The 20254-nt window shown below is 38.4% G+C and overlaps 2 protein-coding genes across 2 annotated transcripts; one reads left to right on the plus strand and one right to left on the minus strand.

Moving 5' to 3' along the window:
• Positions 1 to 582: 582 nt before the first annotated feature.
• On the plus strand, positions 583 to 4163 carry LOC139714779 (uncharacterized; the record flags this gene model as incomplete). Its single annotated transcript, XM_071626435.1, has 3 exons — positions 583 to 714; positions 1437 to 1640; positions 3702 to 4163. Coding segments are annotated over 3 exons (798 nt in total), but the record flags the coding sequence as incomplete, so codon positions are not given.
• Positions 3697 to 19835, minus strand: LOC139714781 (uncharacterized; the record flags this gene model as incomplete). Its single annotated transcript, XM_071626436.1, has 4 exons — positions 3697 to 4109; positions 10386 to 10514; positions 12249 to 12374; positions 19725 to 19835. Coding segments are annotated over 3 exons (363 nt in total), but the record flags the coding sequence as incomplete, so codon positions are not given.
• Between the last annotated feature and the right edge of the window lie 419 nt (positions 19836 to 20254).

The raw sequence follows: 20254 nt of genomic DNA on the forward strand, positions 1-20254 counted from the left end.
GAAGAAGAAAAACATTGATTGTAAAAATATACATGCATGTATGTGAATCATGCACCTGAAGTACTACGTATTATATCTCATGGCAACGTGTAAAAGTGAGACGAGAGAGCGGTTTAGGGCCATTGGAATAAGAACCTGTGCGACCCTTTTCTCGGCTCGCCGACTCCCAGGGGCCTTTGCCCCATTCACTCTCGGGGCCTCCTTGCCTAGATTGTGAACTCTCCATCCAAATACTGCTTATAAGAGAGGGTGTATCAAACTCTTAGGAACACGTGGATTTCATGTGCAGCAGCAAGAGAATCTTTTTTTTTTTTTTTGCAGAACAATACTTGCGTACGAAGTAACGATGGTCTGAGATTTCAGTAAACAGAGTTGATCTCTGTAGGATGAATGTATGATCCTTTTATAGTCATTTGAATGACGGGACTTTGTGAAATGTATGTTGTGTCTTTAGTATACACTTTGTTACGGTGTATGTCTGTGTGTCCATTGACAATATTTGTAATGTTGAATGACTGAAATTGTCATGAACAGGACTGTCTTGTCTTACTCTTAGTTTTCTCCTGTTTGTTCTTGATCCAGGTATGGTTCCAGAACAGGCGCGCTAAATGGAGGAAGCGGGAAAGGTTTCAGCAATTCCAGAACATGAGAGGACTAGGACCAGGATCTGGTTACGAGATGCCCATAGCACCCCGCCCGGACGCATACTCACAGGTGGGTAATAGCCTCGCTTCCCCACCCCCGTGTTCGACCACACCCTATATCGTACATGCAGCACTGCTTTTGAACGTAGCAAACACAGACACACACACACCTACACAGCAAACATACTGTCGCTTGTATGCCTACATCTTACTGTATCTTCCAGCTAGAACCCTAAAATACTCCTATTTATGATTTTTTTGCAAAGAAAAAGGTTGTGCTGTTCATGTGTGAAGTAACCTTATTACCGGTACAGTATTTGTATTTGATGTATAAAACTTTTATACCAAGCATGCGCTAAATATGTTAATCTCTCTCAAGCTGTACTCATATTTGCTTGCATGATCGTTTTTGATGTGATACCACCATAACATCTAAACTTGAATAGTGTGAAATCTGACCACTTCCATCAGTAATAGTGTGTGTATCTACTAGCGTAGTTCGCGTAGATTTTGTTTCGTGTACTTAGCATCAATGTGAAGCTCTTATACCTTCTGTCGTGTCTAGTCATCACACTACTTTTCAATGAGTTTCTCCCTCTACGATGAAATAGTTGTAGTATGTAATATAAATTTTGTCAGAATATCGTGGAATTTCAATGCATTTCTAGGTGCTTGTAGAGGAGGAAAGGTTTTGAAAACCCACCAAAATAACAGACTTGCACAAACAAATGCAAACTAATTAGCAGAACCGCAAATTAACTTGCTACCAACCCACCTAAACTGAACAAACAGGTCAATTCTCCTGGATTCCATGTGTTGGGTGACACGCACCAGCCGCCAGCTCCCGTAGAGGGCGCTATGCTCCGGATCTGTCGAAATTTGCAGAACCTCCGACGGGAGTTCGACTCGAGAAAGCTAGGCTGTCACCCGTCTGGTTCAGTCGCAGGAACGCCTGGCACGAGTACCACTGAATCCCAAGATACACACCCCTCCATGGTAAATGACATGCCACATCGCTTCCAAGTCTCCTTCAATCTCATTCCACTCGCATCTCGTTCAATCTAAGTTTCTATCTTTCTCCTGTATTTTCTCATCTTCACTCTAGATCTTGTTTCATCTCCTGACATTTATAAATTCTTCCTGTTGTTTTCCAACCTCTCATTCTTCAATGATTTAATCTTTCCTTCTTACTTCTTATCTTTTCTTCCTCTTTTTACTTTCCCTCCCTCTTTCACTTTCCTCACACCTTCAATCTTGTAATCTGAAACTTTTGGCTGCTGCTCAACATGGTGCACACAACTGATCATCATACATAATGCTGTTTTTGTTTTTATTTTTTGCTTTCCAAATGCACTTATTTGATTGCCAAAATAGACCACATTTCTCACCACTGCATATCCTTGGAGGAGGGAACTTTTCTTTGAGTTCATACAGGCAACTCTTCATCTTCATGCCAAGCTCTAATGCTATTTATCAAAGAGCATCTGCATGGCACTCCTTTCACAATACATGTATACTACAGCTGCATGTCCATGTTTTTGCTTTTCATCATATCGCACTGTCTTCTGTGTTACATCATATCATTAATCCACATATCCCATACCACTGACTTCTATTCTAGAAGATATGTTTCATGTTCTATGATACACATGTGCCTGCTGACTGTGTGAAATATAAATTCACTGTGCATGTTCCACTGGTTGGCAGTGATTGTTCATGTCATGATACAGTATACTGCTCTACCAGAAAAGTATTATTGCCCTCATTTAGAAACGCTATTGGAAAGATGTCTCTGGATCATATTGTGACAATGCTCTGACAATGACGTCTGCGTTGAGTAATTGTATATACAGTGGGCTCCCGTTAAAACAAAGTCCTCGGGACCGGCAGTTATCTTTCGTCATATCAAAATTTTGTTATACCGAACAAATAAACAATAAAAAGCATAGAGCGGATAATGTTGCGGCCTGAATTTTCACTTCATTGTAACCAGAATTTTGTTACAAATGTGTTTGTTATAATGGGAGTGCTCTGTACAATTTTTAACTGCTTTCTGAATTAGGAATTTGAGGTGGTATATGATTCATAATATCTTCATATCACCAGCTGCCTTCAAATGGTGTTGGGCAGAAATTCACAGAGAATTAGAGGAATGAAGCAGTTCTCATACTTTTGGGATAGTGACCATAATCAGAAAGATCAGTGCCCCCTTGCATAAAAGTTACTATTGTGGTAACTTTGCCATCCAATGGTAACTACAATGGTAACAATATTCAACAGCCAATCAAAATCAAGAATTCCATGGTAGTTACCATTGGATGGCAAAGTTACGACAATAATAACTTTTATGCAACGAGGCCCTGATATCTCCAAACACATGAGACATTCCCTCACAATACACTCTTTACAAATGAGGGTTGAACTGAACTGGCTTTGTCTATGGCTAGACCCCTAGACATTTTGAAATCCATGTATTTATTGTGAATGTAATGGAAAGTGAGTTTATGCTCATGACCGAGGAAAACAGACAATGGAAATAAGAGTTTTCCTTGACAAGAGAGTTAGTTTTCCAAAAAGTAACATTTTACTTAAATTACAATATACACTTTACATCAGCTTTGAATTCGAGTACATCTTTGGGATGACAAAGTTATCAATCACTGCTTCACACTTACTCCAAGTATGTAATATCAAACTTCTAATGTGCAATGCTGAATACATTTCATTCAATTCAGGTCTTGCCAAGATCTCATTGTACATAGTTAATTTGCAGTCATAGCTGAGTACTTTTACTAATGAGGAACATACATGTAAGTAATGAGCATCATAAGAATGACATTCATTCAACCACCCTCCATGTGACTTGAACTCCAAAATTAGTACAAAAGCAAGAAACAAATCACGGCATGTGGAGCTCACTTTTGACCCCATTCAGGCCCAAAGTATCTGATAGAATCAAAGAATGTGATAATGACTACATTAATTTTGATATTTGTATCTTAAAGGAGCTTGTTATTAACCATAATTTTCCTTTTTGATTAACTTGCTTCTCTTCAGCTCCATCAAAGCTCACCGTGGGCCACAGCAAACATGGCATCCCCCCTCGCATCCTCCATGTCTCCTGTTGCCCAGCAACCACAGATGCCCGGACAAGCCCCCATCAACTCCTGCATGGCACCACAGTCCTCACTCCCTTCATTCATGGGTGTGTCCAACCAGCATATGAACAGCGCTGCTGCCTCGGTCATGAACACCATGAGTCAGATGAGTTCCATGACATCAATGCCGTCCAGTATGCCGCCCTCTACAGTTGCTGGCTCAGCGAGCAGCCCTGGCTCTAATTTCATGTCGCCATCTGGGGTGGGTGGGCTCAATGCTTACAATGGTCAGTACACAGAAATGCACTCGGCTGTGGAAGGGGTAGGGGGCGTTGACAGACGTACTAACAGCATCGCCGCTCTCCGACTGCGGGCAAAGGAACACAGTTCAGTCATGGGAATGATGAATGGATACTCGTAAAACCATCTCATTCTCTTACCTCTATCTCACTTAGAAAAAAAATTAAATAAACATGAAAATATTATGACTTGTTTTTCAGCAGTATGATAGATAGAGATTCTACCACTAAAATGACCAGCCACAGTGTGGGAATACAATTGTATGCTACAACCAGTGACATCTAAACCATACGATACTGGAATGCCAAAACAAATGCTGAGCAATTCATGACATAAAACTAAAGGTGTAAAGGTGTGCAAGTAGAGTACTCTACCTTGGTAAAGTACAGTAAGAGTATATACTGTAACCATTCACATTCATCCAATTACACGAAGTGCAGATATGACAGACTCCCAGTATTACCTGTAACATTTTAAAGCACATGAAAGGAAAGAAAAAAAAATACAGCTAGAAACAAAATGCTTTGTAAAAAGCAGTTTAAATGGTGTAATGACCTGGTTATAACAGTGTTTACCTATATTTGCCTTAATGGTAATACATCTACCATTCATCTACCTATCTATTCACTACTGATATTTTAACCATTCTACACAATGGGAAAGAATGTACAGAGCAGTGTGCATTAATATCCTCTCCTGAGCCGACATCTGGTCAAAATACACAGTACTCTGTGTGACCTCTTCCTTGAGTAATGCAGTTTTAGGGAGCCCCAGTCTTGTGACTATAACACTTGAACCAACACATTGCTCCAAGACGCTGGACTTTCTGTCATCATTAACAAAATATCTAATGGTGAACAAAGTTTGTACCACAAGTAAGTTCCAAGTTAAAGTGGGGGAAAAAAAAGATAATTTTTGATGAAGTGAGAGTAGTGGCTGCAACAGTGGCATTTTTTTCCAGTGCAAGAGACCAAATTAACTGAATGTACATTTTTGACTTGAAAATATGATAGTGACATTGAAGAGTCCTGTAGATAAAAATGTGATGTCACTACTCCTGCAGCAAGGGAGAGGAGAGGATAGACATGTGTATGACTTGAGAAAAATTATTAAGTTTAGAGGTAAACACCAGTGTGGTCACTCCAATAATTATGAAAGTACTTGTGTATACAGGCTTTTAAGCATTTGATACGAACCATAGGTTTCCCCTCTTTTGTGATTTCCCTCTTCTTTCAATGTACTCTGTACACATGTGCGCATATTACAATGTCAAGTACTTAGTCCTAAAATTGTTAATAATCCTGTTTCCATATTTCCTCTATTCTTTTTTTATCTGTATTTTTTTTTTTTTTTTTTTTTTTTTTTTGGTGTGGATATGCAAGTCCTTTTATGTAGACAAGATGTACAAACTTTTTAGTGTAAATTCAATCAATTCAATTAGCAATAACTTATTTCAGAACCAAATCAGTTCAAGGATTATGTGTGTATAGAGGATAGAAATATTTGCGATGCCATCTTGCAGTAGAGCACTTGATAGAAGCAATTGCACAGGAGTAGAAGAAAGAGTGGTACAACAGCTGGCAAGACTGGTACCAATGATTTCTCCCTACGGAGCTGGAAAAGGGATCGATGAGATTAAATGTAAATATTTGTCACAGTATTCTGCATGGTCAAAAAAAGAGAGGTAATGTGAGTCATTTCAACTTCATCAAAATGGCTTTGAAGTTGATGATCTGTTTTGGTGTGTTTTGTTTTGTTATCTATTGGATGACGATGGCTAAAATACAATCAGCAGTGTGATGACTTCCGTGTACACCCAAATTTACAAGGACTGAGGGATGGAGAAAATGCTTAGCTTTACTTTCCAAGATTTCCTTGTTCTAATTTGCTGTTGCCCATGATGTTAATGCTATGCATTGTCAGATAAAAACCAGACAATACTTGTATTCAGTGTGTATAGAATTCAGAGGCTAGATGCTATATGACTTGCTTCACTGTAGCATCTAGTCTGGTGGTAATATACAAACCGTGTGAATGTGTCTGTTATAGGCACCCCCAGTAATGTATTCACCTACTGGCTTTGCAGCACTTGTTAAGTGTGAGATGAAGGCTTGTTTAAATGGGTTCTTAATGGAATAAATCTACTCTTGGTCATGTAAATAAACCCACACAAGAGTTTTCTTCACCATATGAAAATAGGATTCCTTGTCCTTCAGTCAGTGGATATCTGCATTTCAATGAAATTTCTATTTCTGGATTTGGCCAGCCGCTGGCGGCATAAACGACTGCTATTATTTTTCTTTTATTTTTCTTTCTTTTCTTTCTTTTTTTGGAAGGGGGGGGGGGTATACTAAGGATGCAATTATCACTTGAGTAATCACAAATGTTATCATTAATCACAGGGTAATAATACCAAGACATATCCTTTCATTTTGTTATACAACATGTACTTTACAATCGCTATTCAAGTTTAGATTCCTAATGTCACATGCCAATGTCCATTCTACATGATGATTTGGAAGTAAGTTTGTATGCTGTATCCAGCCAACACTCAAGTATTCACAGTGTTTTATTCACAATAATCTCTTGAAACTTCTTTGTATTCAGAAAGTAAAGTGCACCTGAGTATTCAGTAGAAATGCATTGTAATGGGTTTTCTGTACTCCATGTCAGTTGACTTCTCATTCAGAGCACCAACTATTCAAAACTTTTGAGTACCTCAGTTTTTATTTTTGTGTAACAGTGGGATTTATTGATCGGTGTGTATGTGACTCTGTGTGGGGGTACAATAAATTCACACATGTGGTTCCATTATGGATAATAGGAAATGCTGGCTTGTAATGCAGTTGTCTGTTTTCGGTCAATTGAAGTTCTCTTAATTTTTAAGTGATTTTTAATATCTATCAATTTTTATGCATAAAATGCAATCAAAACACAACATGCAGGCTTTTGTCTTACTCGCCTTAAAACTGTGCTAATGGGAAACAGATCTACTCTTTGAGATTTCTCCTGTTCTCTTTCTGAATGTTTCTGGCATATTCCAGTCAACTTTGCACACAGAATTCCATATGTAATGTCAATGACCAATAAAGGTATGAAGCTGATGTTGTCTCATTACGTTTACAAGAGTTCCCATCCAGCTAGTTGTGAGCCTACTTGTTTTGTAGATTCCCAAAGCTTTTGCTTTCAGTGCTGTAAAGTGTGTTGTTCTCTTGTGTCATCAGCATGCACCGTGAGTGTACATATCTGTAGTGTGTTTTGTGCTTCCCATATATTGTGACTAGATTAGAAGAGGGATGACGAAGGCTTACTCTCAGCCATGGCATAAAGACAGTCTCACCATACTGAAGTGTGATTATAATTATTTCTATTATCTCTTTTTTTGCATTCACACTCGGTCATAGTTGGACCAACAAGGATGCAGGCTCCGGTGATGTCAGAATAGATAGGAAAAAAGCAGGCAATCTAACGTCATGCTGAAGTACACTTGGTCATGCTGGACAAGCGCTCATTAGGCAGAATTATTTATTTGAAGATGTGACTTCACAGTATATCATTTGACAATCACTTGTCAAGTGATAGATTCATGCCATTAAACAGATTTTGCTGAGTGAACTTTTTAAAATTAGTTATACAAATTTCATTCAAGTATTTCATTGCACCAGAAAGGTATTCCTCTTTGAATTTTCACACATCTTTGTCAAACAAGTAGCTTTGTGAATACATCATGCAAACTTTGTGTCAGTGGTCATAGTTGTGGATCTACTTATTGTGTACTTCCTAGAATTTGTTTGTATAATTAACTGTACAGAATATTTGTTTCACAATTTTGTTTTTCATATAAAGTGAGAAGTGAGTTGGATGTGTAATTATTATTTTCTTGATCTTGCTTGGACCTCATTTTTTTTTTTTTGGTGTGTTTCAAGTTCGCAACACATATGTACGTGACTTTGGATACATCCAAAATATGTTAGCAGGTACAGTCCATGGCTGCAGTGTACATATTAACCCTACCATGTTTTGAGTAACTTCTAAGCAAGCCATTCTCATATATGTCACATACAGGACAGAATATGCCTAAACTGAGGTAAATCATATACATTGAATCATCACAGAATAACAGTTTCATCCAATTCAAAAGCACACGTGTAGGAAATCACTGGCGCATATTGCAAGTGATCAGGTGTCATTTATCCTCTCTATGATGAGTGAGTTTTGTCAAAAGTGATGCAGATACGTCACTGTCGAGCAATAATTGCAGTAAATGATCCTGCCAAATTTCTCTTTCCTCTCTCTCTCTCTCTCATGCTGTCTCTCTTTATTTCCTTTGTTACCTGCACCATGATGGTTATATGTTTGTATTCATTCATCACTAACGTATTCTCAACATCCACAGGTGATACAGTGTACATTGATATTGTGGAATAGGTTACAATGTGCTTCCCGATACAACCCCTTTGTGGTATTGTACTTTGTCTTTTTTTTTCTTTCTTTTTGTACAAACATGACTGTTTTGTATAAAACTATGCCAATACTTTGGTTGTCATTCTGTTTGTAAAGTTGAAAATAGAGTACAGATCAAGATATGTTTTTATGTACAGAAATGATCTCAATAAAAGATTGGTATCATGACTACGTGAATATTTTACTTGTCATGGAGTGACTGATTCTGTCAATGGAGATGTTAGAGAGGAAAAGATGGGGTGAGAATGGAGAAAAGAGAAGGCATCAAGATGTTGAAATGTAAGAAGATAGACAGATGAGCAAATAAATAAATGGATTGATTAACAGATTTGTAGAAAAAAAATATTGATGAAGACTCAATATGTGTAAAGAGATATGTGATCATAATGTATGTAGTCTTTAAAGGACAAGTCCACCTTCATATACATAAGGAAGAGAATGCAGCAATATCAGTAGAACACATCAGTGAAAGTTTGAGGAAAATTGGACAATCCATTCAAAAGTTATGAATTTTTGAAGTTTCAGTGCCATCATTGCTGGATGAGAAGACTACTACAGCATGCGTATCACGTGCGTAGAACGATATAAGGAAAATAAAAAGAAAATTCAACATATTTTCACTTTTCTCGCATAATAATAGTGCACTTGACTTGCCTCTTTCAGAAGGCAGGGGGAATGATTATTACCCTTAACATATGTCAGTAGCCAGTCAGGGAAAAGTATACTTTTTTTCAACAAATGAAATTTTGCGGAATTCTCTTGTTTATACATAGTATTTTCCTTAAATCATTCTATGCACGTGACATCATACATTGCAGTAGTCTTCTCATCCAGGAGTGACTGTGCAGAAACTTTAAAAATTTATAACTTTTGAACGAATTGTCTGATTTTCCTCAAACTTTCTATGATGTGTTCTACTAATATTGCTGTATTCATTCGATCCTTATGTATATAAAGGTGGACTCGTCCTTTTAAAAAAGATTGATAGAAAGTACCAAGTTTCTACATTTAGTGGTCAAATAAACACACTGAAAACCTGTCCATTGACCTTTCAAAACAACTTTCATAGCAGCACAAATTTTCTGGCACAATGTAGAGATGAATGCATCTTTTGAAAGGTGTAGGTTGTATTATTGAAAGCTTACATATAAACTTCATCTCCCAGATTTTCTTCTGCCTATCTATAACTTCACCACTCCTGTGTGACTATACAAAGCAAATGATATCTGCATAGCATGGTGCTACTAGCTCGATGGTCAAAGCCTGTGTTAACCTATTGGGGATGGGCCGATTTTGCCACAATATGCATTTCCACAGACACCAGCGTGAATATACATGTACTTGGGACTAGTCTTCAACAGGTTAACCTGTTGAGGACGGGTTGATTTTGCTACAACACACATTTCCCATAGATGCTTGCCCAAGTTTACTTGGGACTCGTCTTCAACAGGTTAAGAATGTTGTAATTCAGGGGACAACAATGGAAAGAATTGCATGTATTTAGCAGCCATGGTGTCTCTTACTTGTGGATAATGCTTGAAGCATTAACACTAAGAATCAAACGAGCACACATTTCACTTCTGACTGACAAACCAAAACATAAGCAGGGCTAGTCAGAGGTTTGCAACCTCTTGCGAGCTTCTTTGTCTACATCTACAGATGCTATTAAGATCTTTATCTGTAGGGCCTACTGGTATATTACCTTCTGTTATCTGCATCTTTGAAAGGCACCCATTATCTTTAGCATTATGGATTGTTTTTTGTTGAACTAGGCCATGGAAAAGATACAGTGCTTTCACCATGACGGCAAAGTGCTGTAACTCAAGCATGCTACAACCACTCTGTGCTATCATCTTACTGCTACTCCCATTTCACCTACCTGTCACAACTCTAGCATGTCCATGTAAGCTCCAGAGATGAGGTTAGACTGGTGTATAGACAGCTTGTCCATCAGGTCATCTGCAATGGTCATCCCTTCTTCCTGTGACTGCCCATCTCTCAGCACCACCTGATAATTATAAAGCAATGGTTTCAAAATCTTTATTCCAACATCACAAAGTTTACAGTGAAATTTCACACCACGGCAAGTTGACATCAATAAATGGAGTAAAGTCATAATTATGAATGGCATGGGGGAGTTTTCATCACAATCAGACCTCACATATGAACATTATTGAATTTTTACATTCAAAATTGTTACAAAAAAAAAACACAATGATATCAGAAGGAGGAAACAAACATGCAGATTACATGGGATAGTGATGTCATAGCCTCACGAGTCTGCCACTGACCTTCTCACAAATCTTCACTGAAGTCTCTGTTATGACATGAAATCAGAATGTATTTTCTGCAGCACTGTCGTCTACACAACTTCAGTGATTTTCAGATATCTTACATGCATTTAGATTCAACATTCATAGTGTACAGAGGCAATTTTAGACAATTGCTGGTTCCACACTAGGGCTATGTGCATACTATCAACTAAAAATGCATGGTTACATTTTCAACTCTTGGGATTTTGTAATCAAGCAATGAATTGGACATTTATTTCCATTGTAAATAATGCAATACACTAAAGTTTACTCAGTATGAACTGGGGTGCATGAATGTAAATCTCTGAAGCACACTGCATTTGAGAGCAGTGCAGATACCCATACACCAACCTATACTAGCAAGCAGGTCATGGCATTTGCACTGCTGCCTGTTGGTACATGACAAGTTCATTAATCAGAATGTTGATACAACACTTGATACAACGAATACAACACTTTGTCACACATTCATCCTAGCAGATACTACCAGGTCAGACGCAAAAGTTAACCTCAACCATTCAATATAAAAGACAAGGGTTATTTATTACAACTCACACATCCCTGTACAATAAAAATTCACTCCATTTTCAGGTTGACTTAAATAAATAGAGAACAATAATACAAACAGAATAATACAGAAAACATTAAAAATAGATACAAGGTGGAAAAGAAATGGAATTATTAGGTTTAAAACTTTACTAGGATGGTGACATCATTCAGTTATAAAAATTACATGAGGTGATTCCCCGCCTTACAAGTTTCCCATTTACGAGTATGTACCTAGAGATCTTCACAAAATTTTCTTTTTAGACATTAATCAGGGCTGCACACTACCCCATTTTTTCTACTAGTCTGACCGTCTATCGGGCCAGAAGGTACACAGTTTTTCACATGTTTTCCTTGTTCATTCCTGAAAAACTTACTGGTCCAACAGTGATTTTTACTGGTCAGGGACCATCGGACCAGTGCCAGTATGCAGCGTTGCATTAATTTAGATGATCTCTCAAATCATCCTATTCAGGAAACAATTTAGAAGGAATCAAATTGCAAGGGGAAGAAGGGCTTGCAATTACTGACTTAATGACTAAAAGAAAGATATTGCCTACACCGTTGGTACATGAACAAACCAGAGGGAGATTTGTAAGTGATGACATCATTGCCTGGCCTTAAAAATGTACTTTTAGTGTGAGATTGAGACCAATATCACCATTCTGTGAAGACTTCACACACGATGGAGACTCTCCATTTGAAGAACATGGGTGCATTGTCACAAATCAATTCCACTCTTAACGTCAGCTGCCTGCTATAGCTATTCAGTGATTGTAACTAAGTTTGCCGAATTGAAACAAGTAATTTAACCAGTCTAAATCCTTGAAGTGTGTAGTAAGATGAATCCACCATGTTTCTCAAATATATTTCTTTGCACTCACCTCGAGCTCCATGAAGTTCCCCAAGCCTTCTACTTCATCTATGTGTACTCTGGTTTGACCAACCATAATCAGTGTCCGTGTCTTCTTCACAATGCCCCTCACTCCCAGTGACATTCCTAGGGTTCTCTGTCATGGATACAAACAGAGAAGCAGTTTACAGCATATCATGATATCTCTAGAATGTAATCTAAAAGGCGCAGCAAGAACTTGAAAGTGAATTCAGCATACTCTGATGGAAAGTGATATTAATTCATACGTGCACACATATCACTAAATGAGAATCTTCTTTTGGTAAGATACAGCTAATGCTCTAGAAAACAAGGCAAGTGCGGGAATGTGTCTCGCCCATAAACGTACAACACCTTTTTTTAAATATATTTTGTTCACAAATGGACCTATTGATCAAAAGTTAGGAGTCATAATCAAATGCACTGTACATTGGGCCTTAAAAGTTCATTGACCGCTGCCTGTGACGTTTGACCTTGTGGTGACCATCAACTCCCCGACGGACATCTACCACCTAAATTTCGTCACAAACGGACTTATGGATAAAAAGTTATGACCCATAATAGAAACGTGCCCTAAAAACTTAACATTGGGCCCTAAAAGTTCATTGACCCCAGTCTGTGACCTTTGACCTTGTGGTGACCATTAACTCCCCAAGGTACATCTACCATCCCAGTTTGGTCACAATTAGACTTACAGATCAAAAGTTATGGTCCATAATAGAAATGCGCCCTAAAAACTTAACATTGGGCCCTAAAAGTTCATTGAACCCTGCCTGTGACCTTTGACCTTGTGGTGACCATCAACTCCCCAACGGACATCTACCACCTAAATTTCGTCACAAACGGACTTATGGATAAAAAGTTATGACCCATAATAGAAACGTGCCCTAAAAACTTAACATTGGGCCCTAAAAGTTCATTGACCCCAGTCTGTGACCTTTGACCGTGTGGTGACCATTAACTCCCCAACGTACATCTACCATCCCAGTTTGGTCACAAATAGACTTACAGATCAAAAGTTATGGGCCATAATTGAAACGCGCCCTAAAAACTTAACATTGGGCCCTAAAAGTTCATTGACCCCTGCCTGCGACCTTTAACCTTGAGGTGACCTTCATACTTGGTAGAAGGTAAAACTTTGTATGACCACTCTTCCCTCCAAGTTTGATTCAAATTGAAGCCCAGAGTACAGAGTTATTCAAGTTTTTATAGCGTTACAGACAGACGACGGACGGACGGACGACGGACGACAGACGGACAGACGCCGCAGGCAATCCCTTAGTCTCCCCTCACCTCCGGTGGGCTCGACAAACAAGTACACATGTGCGCGCGCGCACACACACACACAAAGAAAGATATGTGAATGTAATATCTCAGATGTCATTTCAAATCCTATCAAAAAAATAAATCTGTTATATATAAGAAACTAAATGATGGTACAGCAACAGCTTTGAAGATTACTTTCCATGAGGATTATTGATACGTACTTAATGCCCTTAAAACTGAATATACCATTCTGAAAAACACATATCTGGCATTAAGTCAATATCATGGTCCGAAGATGTCACAATGTGCCAGACTGATGGCAAAAAATAGAAGAAAAAAAAATGTCTTCTTTGTCAAGTTGATAACATTATTTGTTTTGGATTTCATATTAGGTGCAAGGATTTCAGTATATGCTACTTATTGTTCTGTGTTTTTCAGTTTCTGTGTGTCTAACCTTTCCCTTTTTCTTAATCGACAAAACTAGCCTAAATTTAGCCAGTGGTTGCATACTTGCGTTACTTTTTCTTCTAAAAAGTCACAAAACAAAAAAACTTTTTTGGCTCTTACGTTGTACAAGCAGGAGGTCTAATAAACACATTATAAGAGACTAGAGCCCTTCATAATCAGTGACAAGGGCAGGTGCCAGCAATTACGCAAAGGAGACTCAGGGCATGATGTGCCACGCCCTTAGCAGGAAGGGACAGTTAAGCCCCCTTTCCTCCATAGAACTGGTCCAGTGTACAGACACTGGTCAGGGAGACACAGAATGCCCCTCTCATCTCTCTCAAGTCTCAGTGGGTTACAAGAATTTTAGTAACATCCTGTAACCAGAAAGAAGTGTGACAGATTATTTTAGCAGAACACGTAGTTGTGTTTGTGTGCATTATTTCTCTTGGTGTGCCTTCTGTAACCCTCTTTTGGATTGTTACATGCGATATTCTAAATGCTTGCTTGATTTTGCATGAAATTGTATTTTCTTTCCTCCCCTTCTCTTCAGTGAAATTCAGGAAACATTTCAGGGATGTGGTTTCATTAAGATATTTCCCACTGCATGGAAAACATCACTTCAAGTGATTTTATCAGGCTCCTCTTACCACTGAGGTCAAACTGGGCAAAAACAATTTTTTATGTGACTCATGCATTTTCCATGCATTGGTAAGAGTGAACAAAAGATAACAAATAACAAGAATACTTCATTCTGCATAACCAGTAAGAGTCATCTAGGATACTCAGACTGAAGAATATAATTTTTCTTCTACCTTTCACTGTGGTAAAATCATATTAATTCTACAAGGTATTGTTTCAAATATTACATAAAATGACAAACAGAGTTTTTCTTTTCTTTTTTTTTTAATCCAACACAAAAGCATCACATGCAACTGATCACATGGCATGTGTGCAGTGAAAGTTTACGTGCAGGGTTAAAGGGATGGTATAGTTTTGGTTGAGATGGAGCTTTAGATGTGTATTTATTTTTTCTCTTTTGGCGAGATAATGACAAAGTACTTTTGAAATATGAAAGAACATACCGTTTTAAGAGGAATTCAAAGTTTCTTTGATAAAAATCCGTTTTTAAATAGCTAAGATATCCAAAAACAAAGTTGTAACCAAAGGTCTTAATGAAAGGTTGCCAACGCTGGTATAGCTTGCGAATATTTAAGAATTACCAACAGTAGGTTTGAACAAAGAAATATTACGCATATTATGCTCTTGGTCAATAGTTCCATATCTACAGCTGTTCCTTTGTCTTTAAAAAACAAACTAAAAAAAACATTTAAAAAAACTTGCTGCTGGGTTATAACAACGCTACATTGATTTCATGCAAAAAAAAACAACAGACGAAAGCCATTAATTTTCATCAAAATGATTTGATTTGTGCATGTGCGTGTGTGTGTGTGCAGGTTTGTAAGAGGGTTATGGGGTATTATAATTATATTTTCTCCTCGTTTAGTTTGCATATATGTGGTTGTGAAAAATATTACTGTTCTGTGAAAAACAAGAGACCCAGGGGTCTCGCGCTCACCTGAGTATCGCAAGTTCACCTTCCATGCATTCTTGCAGACTCTTACCTCAGAACATTGCAAACTTGGGGGGGGGGGTAGCTTTGAGAGCTGGGGGCATTGTGTCCATTTGCATATTCCATCACACTGGTAAAAAATACCTGTCAAGCAAACTGCATGTGGAAAGTTTTCCTATACAGTTTGGAAAAAACAAACAAACAAAAACTTAAAGCTCTATCACTTCTGCAGAATGATATTTGTTAATTTCTATTCCTTAATTTGGGAGGTTTGGGCGCCCTGGGCCCCAAGGGGAGTATGATGCCCATTTGAGCAAATATAGATCCTATCCCCCTAGGAATGCCACCTACCAAGTTTGGTGAATATCCTTACTGTTGTTTACAAGAAGAAGATGACAATGTACAATTTAGGCCCACATTTGAAAGTTTTGAAAGTTGAAAGTTTGAAAGTTTTACTCACAGTTTAGAAAAAACAAACAAACAAACAAACAAACAAACAAAAACTTAAAGCTCTATCACTTCTACAGAATAATATTTGTTAATTTTTATTCCTTTATTTGGGAAGTTTGGGCCCCCTGGGCCCCCAAGGGGAGTATGGTGCCCATTTGAGCAAATATAGATCCTATCCCCCTAGGAACGCTACCTACCAAGTTTGGTGAATATCCTTACTGTTGTTTTCAAGAAGAAGATGACAATGTACAATTTAGGCCCACATTTGAAAGTTTTGAAAGTTGAAAGTTTGAAAGTTTTACTCACAGTTTAGAAAAAACAAACAAACAAACAAACAAACAAACAAACAAAAACTTAAAGCTCTATCACTTCTACAGAATAATATTTGTTAATTTTTATTCCTTTATTTGGGAAGTTTGGGCCCCTGGGCCCCCAAGGGAGTATGGTGCCCATTTGAGCAAATATAGATCCTATCCCCTAGGAACGCTACCTACCAAGTTTGGTGAATATCCTTAATGTTGTTTTCAAGAAGAAGATGAAAATGTACAATTTAGGCCGAAATTTGGATCCCTCCTCCCTCCCCAGCAACCTCCCCCCCCCCCCCCCCCCCTCCCTCGCACCCCTGGATCTGCAATGAACAAACTTGAAAACTGCAGTGTACCAACCCATGGTATCAACTTTGTGTTATCAATAATCACTTCTGGTTCTAGAGAAGAAGATTTGTAAATATTCCTTAACGTGAAGAGTTTGGGCCCCCAGGGGAGCATGTTGCCCAGATGAAGAAATCGAGATCCTAAAACCCTAGGCATGCTACCTGCCAAGTTTAGTGAAAATCCATCAACAGGCTTTGAAGAAGATGAACATGTACAATTTAAAGGGGATGGCTAGTAACCGATCAGTGGGAATCAGTGGGAATGCTGAGGGATGATTGTTCCAATCCTTGTGGATTCATTTAAGAGTATTTTATATATCTACTATTGTGTGAAAATTATTTGCTTCAGAACAGTCTCATATTCAAGTAATGTGCAGATTAATGCCCCCTCACTGACCAAGCACACTAACCTGGAAACATTAAACTGCACATTACTTGAATATGAGACCATTCTGAAGCAAATAATGTTCACACAACAATAGATATAATGTACTCTTCAATGACTCCCACAAGGATTGGAACAATCATCCCCAGCATTCCACTGATTCCCACTGATCGGTTACTAGCCATCCCTTTAAGTATCGGTACCCATTTGGACCCCCCTTCCCCCCCCCCCCAACCATAAAGGCAGGGGCACCCCTGATTCTACCATGAACACCCCTGAAACAGCAGTCATCAAAGCATTAAAGGGGAAGTCTAGTAACTGATCAGTGGGAATCAGTGCGAATGCTGGGGGATGACTGTTTCAATTCTTGTGGGATTCATTTAAGAGTACATTATATATCTATTGTGTGAAAATTATTTGCTTCAGAACGGTCTCATATTCAAGTAATGTGCAGCTTAATGCCCCGTCACTGACCAGGCATGCTAACCTGGAAACATTAAACTGCACATTACTTGTATATAAGACCATTCTGAAGCAAATAATTTTCACACAACAATATAATGTACTCTTGAATGAATCCCATAAGGATTGCAACAATCGTCTCCCAGCATTTCCACTAATTCCCACTGATCAGTTACTAGCCTTCCCCTTTAAATCATAGTATTAACTTTGTAGCTCTATCACTTCTAGTTCTGGAGAAGATTTTTAAAAAGATTCCTTAATGGGGGGGGGGGGGGGGCCTGGGGCCCCCAGGTTGGATATGGTTCCCATTTGAACGAATTGAGATCCTATACCCCTAGGGATGCTACCTACCAAGTTTGGTGAAAATTGAAGAAGCTTGAAACTACAGTCATCTGTAATGTACTAGCTCATAGTATTAACTTAACTCTATCATATCTGGTTCTAGAGAAGAAGATTTTTTTTTAATTCCTTAATTTACGAGGGGTTAGGCCCCCCTGGGGACCCCTAGGTGGGGCATGGTGCCCATTTGAACAAACTGAAATCCCATTCCCCTAGGCATGCCACCTGCCAAGTTTGGTGGAAATTGGTGACGGGGTTTTCAAGAAGATGAAAATGTAAAGAATTTACACATGGCGCATGACTGATGCCGGACGAGCTGGACCAGCCGGACGAGCTGGACGAGCCGGACGAGCGATCACAATAGCTCACTTGAGCCTTCAGCTCAGGTGAGTTAAAAAAAAGACCATGAAACTTGAGAGTTTGTACGTCTTTAGGTCCAGTTTTGATGGGACCTTGATCATTCTGCATACAGTATACTGTGTATGATAACAGCAAGGAGGTATATTATCATTTGTTGCCACTTACAGTGGTAATATTTGAATGATTTGAATTTGATCTCATGACTTAGAATGTACTGAATTGATGCCTTGGGGTTGTTTTGAATATCGCACAACAACCATATCTTCATTTTGAGATGCAAGATATAGCAACCCTCTCAAATTTTAGATTCATTTAAGGCATCTCTTTCACATTCTGAATATTTCTGCACATCAAACTGGACAAGAAGGTTTAAAGAATAAACATCTACTGACATCCAAAAAATTTTGCACAGTCATCATAAATGACCCACAACGAACATTCTTTACATAACATGTTCATTGGTCTGCACTTTTGTGAGTTTTGAACCAACAGAAAGTATTGGTATGTATTTACATATTAGTCTGAATGTTTGGCCAAAATGCAAAAATGTAAGTGGATTATGATATGTGTTGTGTCTAGTTTCCTTTACTTTGAAGTCTTACTCAGATTGTATATATTTGATATTATTATTCTGGATAAAATTTCTTGGTGACTCTGCTGGCCTGATTAGAATCACTGCTTGCCTAGAGCTGAAAGGTAATTACCTAAACATAGTTTTGCAGTGGAACAAATGAAGATACTTTTATGCAAAGTGTGAATATGTCTTGATTAAACTTATACTTGTCAGACCTGCACAAAAAGAAAAACAAGGCAAGTGCCAAAATATGTCTCGCCCATTCGCGTAGAAGAAATTAATGTCTTTCTAACTCCCGGAAGTTCATTGAGCCCGCCTATGACCTTTGACCATGTGGTGACCTTCAACTCCCCAAGGAACATTTACCAGCCAAGTTTGGTCACAAATGGACACATGGATCAAAAGTTATGAGCCATATAATCAAAACGCGCCGTAAAAACTTTACCCGTTCCATACTGGAACCTGGTGCCCTGTGTATTAAGTCTATGGGGATTTCACAAATTAGTATGGAATGGGTTAACATTGGACCCTAAAAGTTTGTTGACCCATGTCTGTGACCTTTGACCTTGTGATGAACTTCAACTCCCCTAGGGACATCTACCATCTAAGTTTGGTCACAAACGGACATAAGGATCAAAAGTTATGAGCCATAATCGAAACACGCCGTTTTAAAGTTCATTGACCCCTGCCTGTGACCTTTGACCTTGAGGTGACCTTCATGTTTAGTAAAATGTGTGTAACCACTCTTCCCTCCAAGTTTGACTGAAATTGAAGTCCTCAGTAGAGAGTTATTCAAGTTTTTGTAGCGTTACGGATGGACTTTTGTGAAGCGGCAATTTCCATCACAAGGTCAATCTTCATAGCTGAATAAACTTTATTTCAGTGACCAGAAAACAGCATGTTTGAAAAATCTTTGAGCATTGCAAAATAATGGAAAAATAAGATGTATGTAAATCATATTACCTTTAAACTCTCTGCATCATCGATTAGGGTGATAGAGTAATTAGACACCTTTGGTCCTTCACGATCTGCTCTTTCATAGTAAACAAGCTGAGCTGGGCTGCTTGGCTGGTTCTGTATATAGTGCACAAAACAATACACAAAGACATACCAGTGTTTCTCATTCAATGTTGCATTTACCTTTTTTTCGTGCAGAATTGCACAAATTCCATTAAACAATATGGATGAAGTTAAACTGTTAAAGCTTTAAATGAGAAAGGAGCATGTCTAAGCCATTGCAGTAGTATCCATTTATCCCTCATCAAAATGCAATCATTCACAGTTTCCAAGTTGAGGAATATACCAATACTACAAAATGTCCCAGCAGAATTGCCTGTGTAGGTGTAAATGTGAGCCAATACATACATATTTTGACTGTATGCCTAATACTCAAATCTGTAACTATTCATGAACTCCATTTATTCATTTTGTATGAGAAGGAAGCTTGGCAATGAGGTGTCATAAGATTACGCAGCAGTCTCTGCACATCGTTA

Source organism: Diadema antillarum, unplaced genomic scaffold, assembly GCF_040938485.1.
Source record: "Diadema antillarum isolate AM-2024a unplaced genomic scaffold, OU_Dant_1.0 seq00002424_RagTag, whole genome shotgun sequence".
Taxonomy (NCBI): domain Eukaryota; kingdom Metazoa; phylum Echinodermata; class Echinoidea; order Diadematoida; family Diadematidae; genus Diadema; species Diadema antillarum.